The 10,568-nt window shown below is 38.9% G+C and overlaps 4 protein-coding genes across 5 annotated transcripts in view; all 4 read right to left on the minus strand.

The window, feature by feature from the left end:
* Positions 1 to 9,311, minus strand: part of LOC127962369 (histone H3-like) — a 931,300-nt gene extending 921,989 nt beyond the window's left edge. Inside the window, exon 1 of the mRNA XM_052561943.1 lies at positions 8,091 to 9,311. Within this exon, the coding sequence (XP_052417903.1) occupies positions 8,866 to 9,276 (411 nt within the window). The 5' untranslated portion in view covers positions 9,277 to 9,311 and the 3' untranslated portion in view covers positions 8,091 to 8,865. The remainder of the gene's footprint in view (positions 1 to 8,090) is intronic.
* LOC127962387 (histone H2B) overlaps positions 1 to 10,568 on the minus strand; it is a 966,021-nt gene that overhangs the window by 923,437 nt on the left and 32,016 nt on the right. Inside the window, exon 1 of one of the 2 annotated variants that reach the window (XM_052561961.1) lies at positions 6,835 to 7,004. The exons of the other annotated variant lie outside the window; for it this stretch is intronic. Coding sequence (XP_052417921.1) covers positions 6,835 to 6,972 — 138 coding nt within the window. The 5' untranslated portion in view covers positions 6,973 to 7,004. Of the gene's footprint in view, positions 1 to 6,834; positions 7,005 to 10,568 lie in introns of those variants that run through there. 2 annotated transcript variants of the gene reach the window in all.
* LOC127962399 (histone H4) lies at positions 7,795 to 8,153 on the minus strand. Its single transcript, XM_052561972.1, has one exon. The coding sequence runs from the start codon at positions 8,151 to 8,153 to the stop codon at positions 7,842 to 7,844; it is 312 nt and encodes a 103-aa protein (XP_052417932.1). The 3' UTR covers positions 7,795 to 7,841.
* On the minus strand, positions 9,542 to 10,489 carry LOC127962383 (histone H2A-like). Its single transcript, XM_052561956.1, has one exon. It carries the CDS (start codon positions 10,450 to 10,452, stop codon positions 10,066 to 10,068), a length of 387 nt encoding a protein of 128 aa, XP_052417916.1. The 5' UTR covers positions 10,453 to 10,489; the 3' UTR covers positions 9,542 to 10,065.

Consider the following 10,568-nt stretch of genomic DNA (forward strand, 5'->3'; position numbering starts at 1 on the left):
TCTCTCGGTTAAGTTCATTATCCGGGTATGTAATGTACACTTTTGTTTATTTATTTTTCTTTTAATTTTCATCTTAAACGCACTACTCACACTATTTACACATGACAAAACATCATGGAATAATGTATAAAACACAATTTAGGACACAACAGTGAAAGATCACAACAAGATTAATTCGCAAGAACAGAGGGAGACCTTTTGAACTGGCTTAAAGGACCTAAAAGAAACCAAGGTAGTGAGCTATTCTCTAATAATTCAAGGCCCGGAGTCAATTATTTGCTTATACTACGGTTACCACACCTCAAGACATCGATCAGAAGATATTTAAAGGGATTCGTCTGGCTCTTGTACCTAAATTGTTATTGTGAGTAGAATTATTTCTTCATTCTGCGCCTCTTTTGCTGGTTCCAAAACATCATTTTGAAGCTGGTAATGAAGGATTGGACCGTTGATAGCATTCTGCTGCAGTTATTAATGACGTTATTAGAACGAGAGAGAGCTTGTGTGGATCAGGCTGTGCTTCTCTCTGCTGCAGCGGCTCTAAACACTGCTTACTGAAATTAACCATAGTTTTACTACAAATATAACCAAAAAAACATGGTTACTATGGTTAAACCATGGTAACCACAAATTAACCATGGTTTTGCTATATAAAGCATAGTTTAACCATGATATTTCTAGTAAATCTGTGGTTATACAAATGGTAGTCAACACGACAAAAAAACATGTGTTACTACAGTTTTACTATAATAACACCATGGTTATTTTTCTTATATTACCTCACTAGTGAGAAATGTCATGAGTGGCCTTTAAGTTGCTACACACTAAGTTATATTGACTAATAGAATAATCAGGGCAGCGCTGACGCCACCTGCGTGACCGTTATTACTGTTAACTACGAGCTGTTCTGCGGTCAGGAGAGATTCGCCTGAAAATAATTGCTCTCCTCAGAACATTCATCAGCCAATCAGACTCAAGCATTCAATGCCCTGTAGTATAAACATAATTAAATAAATACGCAAAACATAGATCTGAAGTATACTAACTTAAACCAAGTGCGTTTTCTGTAAAGCTAACAGGCTTGTTCTAATGGTTGAGTGTTTATTCGCAAAGGCCATCACTGTATTGCGATCTTGAGCTCATCGTGTCACTTGTAGTGATGTGTCATTCTTGAACGATTCTTTCATTTTGAACAAATCTTTAAAGTGACTTGGGAAGAACGAGTCGTCTCGGGGAATGATTTGTTAAGTCGCATTATTCTATGGGTTATTTTCCGCTGGTAGTAAGTCACCTGTGTCAGTCAATGCAGTCTGAGCCGGAAAGAGAATTGATTAGTTCATCTCATGAGTCTTGGGGTCGAGTCCTTAATCACGTGACCCATGCGCTAAACCAGTGGTTCCCAACCTTTTCCAGCTCGCGGCCCACACAACCACACACACACGTTTGCGTGGCCCACTTCAAAAAAATTAACTGACCCCGCTATTGTTGGGTTAATAACTAAGTACTCAGAAGCTAGATTGTTAACTGTATTTATTGAAATAAATATGGCTATGCTATATGTACAAAAAAATAAAAATAAAATAAATAAAGATAATAATAACCTATCACGATTTCTTTGATCAATTTTGCGATTATGACACACACCGATATGCTTTTACAGTCATAAATGCATTCAGGATTAAACATATTTCCACAAGAAAACCAATTAGAGCTTTATCAAAAAGTTGTAACGTCTCTAGAACAGACATAAATCATACGTCCTGACTGGATCAGATAGCGAGGGAGGTCAGGGCCGTGCTATGAAGCGATTTAGAAATTAGATTTAGAAATCGTACACGCTCAAATCGTGATTTTATAGTGATTTCTATTAATCACACAGCCCTAGAATGGACTGGAGATGAACAGAAAATAACTTGGGCTGGCACCGCTCAGCAAAACGGGACACGATCCAGGCAGAGCTCGGCAGCGGGTACCCAGCAAACATTTGAACGTCTTTTGACCGTTGAAAAGACGTCCATCCGAGACGTCCCGTCATGGTTGAAAAATAGTTCCAAAATGAAAGATGAACCGACGTCTTTGACGTCTTCTAGACGTGAACTGCACGTCTTTTCTGCACGTCCCTGGACGTCTAAATGCGTCGATTTCTGGACGTGGTTGTCTTCTGGATTTTTAAATGCGTTGCTGCATAGTTTAAGTGTATGTATATAAAAGCCTGCATATAAAATAATCACACACCCACTGTGTAACATCGTGCAAGGCAATCAATTATGTCTTGAGGTTTAAAACATCTTGACAAAAGTTCAAGATCGGTCCAACGTTCATAAAACATCTTAATCACGTACATCACTAACAATAACACATTATTTGTGGACATATGCAAAAAAAGAAGCATGTTCTGATTTAGCACATTTTATTGTTTTTGAACAGTTTAGCATCTGTTAACCAAACTAAAATACTAATTACAAAATACTGAATTATTATATAGAGGGGAAATTCTTTCATTTACTCACCCTCATGTTTCAAACCTGTACACCTTTCTGTGTTCTGAAGATATTGTTTTCATATTTGCTTTACTGGGACAATGAAAAATAAGAATCTTCAAGATGATAATATATTTAAAAATTAGTTTTTCAATGTTATCTTTGTATCCATTTTGGATTTCTGAAATAAGTTTACAGGCCTACCATTTTTTTCATCAGAAATATGATTTAATGAGGGGCATCACTGAATAAAAAGGGCTCAAATACTCAATCTTAAAGTGCATTATTATTGTTCAAAATTTATATTTGCAGTGTTTATTAATGTTTTTAATATATAATATAAATCAATATTAATTACATTTATTTTAAAATACTTTAATCATATAATATTAAGAATATTATTAATATTTGAACATGTGGCATAAACACCTTTCAGTAGCCATTGTTGTCTTGTGACAAGAAAACCATAAAACATAAGACCCTCATCATAAAATACATTTGAAATCATTGCTATTTATGAAATCAAAGTGGTGTAAATGATTTTTAACGGTATAGAACTAACATTAATTAAAATTTCATTTCTGAGAATGTTTTCTACTAGAATGTTAAAAGATGGTTTCTTTTTATCAATGCTTTATTAATCTAGTCATTGACTTACACAGTTGTCTCATAAACACAAAGATATTTGGAAGAATGTTTGTAACCAAGCAGATCTCACAATCCATTAACTGCCACTGTAGGAAAAATTATTATGATCGTATCATGAGGGTGAGAAAATTATGACTATTTTCATTTTTGGATGAATTATCCCTTAAATAAACTACAGTTGTTTGGCTCATTTCTTGTAACCTCCACCCCCATCTCTTCCCGGAGCAATCTTCAGGTGTTCTGTCATCGCTGCATCCCATTCAGAGTCTCCACCTCTTCACAGCATCTGAGGGATGAGAACACATTTCTTTTTAAAATAAATACAATAAAACATTTGAGATAAATGACATGCACTTATTTTCAAAATATCTTTATGGTCTACAGCTAAAAAAAAAAAAAAACCTTGGACCAAGATGAATGAATCATGAATGAAACATTAGGTAAAAAAAGGTAATCAACAAGCATTAGATTTTATTTGTATTGTACAAAAGGTGTTATGATTTAATGTGATGCCCTTGAGAAACACTCAGTGTAACTGTGAGAAAGTGAACAGGACATTTCTGATAAGACAGGAGAGCTGTGATGTCCCCTGAATAATTAATTAATGCGTACAAATAAAAATCACATCAATATAAGTAACTTTTAGCCTTCTAACGTTAGCTAATTTTAGCCATACTCTGTGAATTTCAGTTGACAAAGTGGGCATTATTTATCTCGGTTCCTTCGTGTCAAACAAATAAAAATCAAGCACGTTAATCAAATAATACAAAATGTACTTACCCCACGGTAGATTTTATGTAATTTATATCGACAAATCTCCCTCCAAGAGTCCTCTTCGAGTCCTCTCCTCCTCGTGGTGGTTGCCTGCTTAATGTACCGGAACTTCCGGAAAGAAAGCGAGATCTCGCGAGATAATCTATCCTATCGCGGGATTTTGTAATATCACGAAATATATCAGTATGTTTTGTGTCTACATCTTGGCAGCACCGTTTTGGCAATTACATCCAACTCAGACTGAAATTGTGACCGGGTATATATCTGTTTTACATGTATATGCATAGATTCAATAAAAATAATAACAACAAATACATAAAACAGGTTAAAATAATGACTAAATTGCAGCATTGCTTTGCAATCACTTAACTACGCTGGGCTCTTTGTGATTATATTTTTTTTAAACAAGATGAAGTGAATATATTTACTTTGTATATAATTTTTTATTCCTACTAGTCTTGCTTGGACATCTTCTCACAAACCATGAGGAGACGTGTAAAAGACGTCAGTGGACGTCTATTCACAACCTCTTTAAAACCTCTTAAAAACTACTTGGTGCACTTTAATTAAATATTGCAGTATTAATCAAGGTGTAAGCACAGCTTTTGCATATTCCACAAGGATTTCACAGAGGGTCATGATGGACGTGTAACGCACGTGTAAATGACGTCACTAGGTGACGTCCTCTCACAACCGATTCACAACACGGGTAAATATTGAACTACACGTATCTAAAAGTCAAAGAAAACAATTATACATGAAACCCCATAGAACTATAAACGTGTACAAACATATCTGAATGCATTTTAAGGAAATGTTCTGTGTTACATATTTCTACCGATTTATGCCGTCCTACCGCGACTATTTTTGGCCGGCCACACGACGTCGCCGTCGGACCAATGTTTGCTGGGTAGAGAGACAGCGGAGCAAGCAGTCAGGAGGAAACATGTTTGAATCTGTTGTTCTGTAGCACATGCAGCAAAAATATCTACGATAAATTGGTGGTTTATTCTTAAACCAATCAGTGAGCTCGAATAGTGGAAGCATCGTAACAGTTTAATATTTGTTATTTAATTATATATATATATGAAATGATGTTATGTTATGACAGACTAAACCAATGCAGTATTGAGCCGGAAAGAGAATTGATTAGTTCATCTTTCGGCTCTTCGGGTTTTTCGTTCTTTTGTCGTGACGTGACAACATTGGCTAAAGTAATTAGTTAATTTACAACCTTATTTACAAATGGATGCATGATACTTATTATTATTTTTTATAATAATTATGCTTTAAATGTTTTCCATATGATGGCAAAATCGTTTTGATGAAGAGATATTTTTTTTTCCTTTTTTTTTTTAAACAGTGGTTTCTAATCTTCAAAAATGACTTGTATGATTTATGTCTTGAGTTCACCCTTCAGATTAGACTATAGAAATGTAGTGTTACTTGTTTAGGATTCAAAATGATATTTGCTTTTAATTTATGTCATTATGTCCTTTTTGAGCAATCTTCTTATACATACATTAGACCAAGGAAAAGTAATTATTATAACAGCAAATTCAAAATTGAATTAAAAATTAACAAACTAGGCTATAAATACTTTGAATTGTAGGCTTGGAGTGTTTATTTACTGCTAGACGGTCAAAAAGACAAATCAATATTTTATTTATAACAGGGTTTTATCTATCTATAAAATAAAACAGATCCTGAAGAAACGGTAACAAAAACACAGTGACAGAAATATCAGAAATAGCGCATGGGTCTGTCACGTGATTAAGGAAAGAGTCGACCTTTTTTGACCAGTTTGCTTAAGTACTAGATGTGTTGGGAAAGTAACGCGTAACATTTTAATTACATTTTGCTAAAATGAACGAAATGACTCAAAAAAAGATTAGTTAATATTGCTGAACGTGAGTCAAAAGTCTGAGTCAGTAAAATGATCCGAACTTCCCATCACTAGTAACCTGAAGTGTTGATCTGGGCTCGTGAGGGACTCAGCGGTGAACTTCTAGTTTCTCTGCTGCTCCACCCGTTCACTGTGTGCAATAACACTTCAAATGTGTCACATGAAATTAACTTAATTTAATTTAATGTGTAATAACTACATTTAAGTTAAACTAGATTAGATACTCACTTAAGTGAAAAAAAGATAAGAGTACAGAAAAAAAAAAGTACAAAATGCTAAACAAGAATCACAAAAAAAAAAAAAAAAAAAAAAAAAATATATATATATATATATATATACATAAGTCGATTTAGGTTCAATTATCCTCAATCAAATCACTACTTTCATAAGCTCAACTAAACCATTTCTAGCAACAACAACAAAAAAAAAAAAAAAAAAAAAAAAAAAGGAAAGATTGCTTTCCATTAAAGTAAAATAAATAAAAAGCTATAAGAACTAACAAACATACAAGTGTAATGGCGCGGATTTACTCAGAATTTGTGCTCCGCTTTTAACCCATCCGAAGTGCACACACACACACACACACACTCTGTGAACACACCCGGAGCAGTGCGGCGCCCGGGGAGCAGTTGGGTGTTCAGTGCCTTGCTTAAGGGCACTTAAGTCGTGGTATTTCATACAAGTAATAACTTTACATAGCAACTTCTGATTAATACTTCAAGCTCTTCGAGTGAGTGGATGGGTGGCTCTTAAAAGAGCCTTTGGGGTGTGTCTCGGGGTCGGACTGCTCTACTTGGAGCTGGTGTACTTGGTGACGGCCTTGGTGCCTTCGGACACGGCGTGTTTGGCCAGCTCCCCGGGCAGCAGCAGACGCACGGCGGTCTGGATCTCTCGGGAAGTGATGGTGGAGCGCTTGTTGTAGTGAGCGAGACGAGACGACTCACCGGCGATGCGCTCGAAGATATCGTTGACGAAAGAGTTCATGATGCCCATCGCCTTCGAAGAGATCCCGGTGTCGGGATGAACCTGCTTCAGCACTTTGTACACGTAGATGGCGTAGCTCTCCTTCCTGGACTTTCTGCGCTTCTTTCCTCCTTTCGCGGCGGTCTTGGTGACGGCCTTCTTGGAGCCTTTCTTCGGCGCGGACTTCGCTGGTTCAGGCATGATGTTGTTTCCGATTCAATCTCTCAGAAATCAGTAGCGGACTGAATTCATACAGGGCTATTTATTCACTAGTCTATGTTAATTCTGTGGGTCCTTGTGTTTCCGTGTTTTCATTGGTCAGACCCATAAACTTGTATTTAATTGGATCATTCAAGGCGTTACTAAACTGGAAATAGAGCCAATCACAGGCGCTTAAATTAAAGCTCCACCCACCACTCCACGTTTAAACGACACCCACCCGACTTGGTTTCCGGTTTATTTAATTTCCCGCTTTTTTATTGTCATATTTTGAGAAAATAAATAGTTCTATATAAATTTAATGCAAATGATTAATTTTAAACCATTATGAATCCATTAAAGAAATTACGAAGGAAAAATACACATAAAGCATCGATTGTTTAACTGAACATTGAGTGTTTAATTTTGTTCTTTTTCATTATTGACAGACTATTTTCATATTTAATACTGTAAAGCTGCTTTGACACAATCTTCATGGTTAAAAGCGCTACATAAATAAAGGTGACATAATCTGGAGCTCGGATGTTATACAACTTACATAAATCATAAATAAAGAGCCCCTTTTGTTGAAGTATAACATTCACCTTTATCTTCTATACAATTCTTATCTATTACTTCAACCTGTGTAAAGTTACCTTTTGTAAACTCTAAATTATTTAACATGATTAATTCTTAGTGCTGTAATATATTTAAAAAAATAAAACACTATTAAACTATAATACTAACTGTAACTCCGATTAACACAACACTATTGTTTAACTAACGTTACAGCATCATACGAGAGCTCTTTAAGTGAGAGTGTGGGTGGCTCTTAAAAGAGCCGTTGGGTTTGTTCTGGGATCTGAAGCGGTTTATCCTCCGAAGCCGTACAAGGTGCGTCCCTGTCGTTTGAGCGCGTACACAACGTCCATGGCGGTGACGGTCTTTCTCTTGGCGTGCTCGGTGTAGGTGACGGCGTCGCGGATCACGTTCTCCAGGAACACCTTCAGCACACCGCGGGTCTCCTCGTAGATCAGACCGGAGATGCGCTTGACTCCGCCGCGGCGAGCTAGACGACGAATGGCGGGTTTGGTGATTCCCTGGATGTTATCGCGAAGCACTTTACGATGACGCTTAGCGCCTCCTTTCCCGAGTCCTTTACCGCCTTTGCCTCTTCCAGACATGATAGGATTACCTCTATTCGTGTCGTACGACGAAAAACGAATATAGAGTAAGTGCTGCAGGGAGGCAATTTACAGCTGCATACAGGACCTGACTGAAACCAGCGGCACGTCACACAACCCCCCCACCCCCCAATTCGAGCAGGAAACCATGCGATTTAAAGCCATACACTAACATTTGTCTGTGCTTTGTGTCGTGTTTAAATCCGTGTTTATTTGACAAAGACTTATTGAATCACATTTACATGTTTGCATTTGACAGACCTTTTGATTGTAGATCAGTATCATTTAGAGGCGCGCTCCAGTGTTTGAGCTGAAGGAACGCGCACTGAAGAAAAGGAAGAGCTACAGCAAACCATTGATTCTCACTTCAGCCGCAAATAAACAGTTATTATAACGAAATTACCTCTACTGACACATTAAACACAGTTAAATCTATGTGGAATAAATTTATGTAATTTTTTAGAAACATATTTTCTTGGTGTATCGCTGTGAAATTGAGTGATTAACACCGACACTTCTGTCGATTGTTTTGTAGTGATGGGCAACTAGCATTGATAGGAGCACAATTTGATGACTCGAACAGAATTGCTGAAACAGATGGAGAGCGCATTTCTTCCTATTAGTTATATTTTCAGTAAAGTGGAAACGGTCTCGTTCAGTGCGGTGTGTGTGGCTCTTAAAAGAGCCTTTGGGGTGTTTGTCAGCGGCGGGTTTAAGCGCGCTCTCCGCGGATGCGGCGGGCCAGCTGGATGTCTTTGGGCATGATGGTGACTCTCTTGGCGTGGATGGCGCACAGGTTGGTGTCCTCGAACAGACCGACCAGATAAGCCTCGCTGGACTCCTGCAGGGCCATGACAGCGGAGCTCTGGAAGCGCAGGTCCGTCTTGAAATCCTGAGCGATCTCTCGCACCAGACGCTGGAAAGGCAGTTTGCGGATCAGCAGCTCGGTGGACTTCTGATAGCGGCGGATCTCTCGGAGAGCCACGGTCCCGGGCCTGTAACGGTGGGGCTTCTTGACGCCGCCGGTGGCTGGGGCGCTCTTCCGGGCGGCTTTAGTAGCGAGCTGCTTCCTCGGGGCTTTACCACCGGTGGATTTACGAGCGGTCTGCTTGGTTCTTGCCATCGCTGCGATCAACTTCTCTCTCCGTTCTGAGCACGTAGAAAAATGCTCCTCTGTCTCATGCGTCTGCTTTTAAAGCGTCTTACCGTCACGAGCTTATGCCGTCATCAGTCTGCCCATGACTGCTAGCCAATGACTGCGCAGCTTGTGTTTTCATACGGGACTGTTTGTGTTTCCCGCTCAAAATGCTTTGTTTCGGTTTACTACTTTACGCGTCATTCATTTATTTATTTATTGATTCAACTTTATTTTCAGAACCAAGATCTCTCAGCAAAACACAAAACAGTACAATAAAATAAACACTTTCTCGTTGGTGACTGATAGAGCACCGCTGTAGGCCTATGTTTTGACAAAAGCATTATAATAGCATTCTATGAACCTTCCAACAGAGAATAAATGTATACATCAAATTTATCATGAAAGCATGGTCCTTCAGTCTTACAGAACACATGCTCTGCTCCATCTTGGGTTTTCAGCAGGCATTAAAAAGTGCTGGTGAAAGTAGACTTTCTTCTGCACTCCGTTACTCCGAGTACATCCTTTTGTCGGTCTTAAATTACTGAACAGATTCGTTACCCAAGTGAATAAGAGTCAAGAGTTAACAGTAATAGTTAAGGTACGTTTAGTTAGCGCATTATTTATCTTATGTAAGCACACACATGGTGTGTGTTAGTGAAATAAAGGAAGTAGTGAAATAAAGGAAGTAGTGAAATAAAGTAAATCGCTCTCTGTCAGATGAAGTGGGTGGCTCTTAAAAGAGCCTTTGTGTTGGAGAAGCAGAGCGGACTCGGTTTACTTGGCTTTGGCGGGTTTCTCGGTCTTCTTGGGCAGCAGCACGGCCTGGATGTTGGGCAGCACGCCGCCCTGAGCGATGGTCACTCGACCCAGGAGTTTGTTGAGCTCCTCATCATTGCGCACCGCCAGCTGCAGGTGACGGGGAATGATGCGGGTCTTCTTGTTGTCTCTCGCGGCGTTTCCAGCCAACTCCAGGATCTCAGCGGTCAGATACTCGAGCACAGCCGCCAGATAGACGGGAGCTCCGGCACCGACGCGCTCTGCGTAGTTCCCTTTGCGGAGAAGTCTGTGAACACGGCCGACGGGGAACTGCAGCCCTGCTCTGGAGGAGCGAGTCTTGGCCTTCGCTCTCGCTTTGCCACCGGTTTTTCCTCTTCCGCTCATTTTCAATTTTCAAATACTTCAACTTCAAGAAAGAGAAATAATAGCGTTCTGAAACACGCTGTGCTGGTTTTAAAAGAGCGTGCCAGTCGTCCATTGGTTTAGACCTTGTAAGATTT

Source organism: Carassius gibelio, chromosome B7 (assembly GCF_023724105.1).
Source record: "Carassius gibelio isolate Cgi1373 ecotype wild population from Czech Republic chromosome B7, carGib1.2-hapl.c, whole genome shotgun sequence".
In the NCBI taxonomy this organism is placed as follows: Eukaryota; Metazoa; Chordata; class Actinopteri; order Cypriniformes; family Cyprinidae; genus Carassius; species Carassius gibelio.

Excerpts from the sequence above, each read along its gene's own strand:
- LOC127962399 (XM_052561972.1), bottom strand. The coding sequence starts at position 8,153 with ATGTCTGGAAGAGGCAAAGGCGGTAAAGGACTCGGGAAAGGAGGCGCT.
- LOC127962383 (XM_052561956.1), bottom strand. The coding sequence starts at position 10,452 with ATGAGCGGAAGAGGAAAAACCGGTGGCAAAGCGAGAGCGAAGGCCAAG.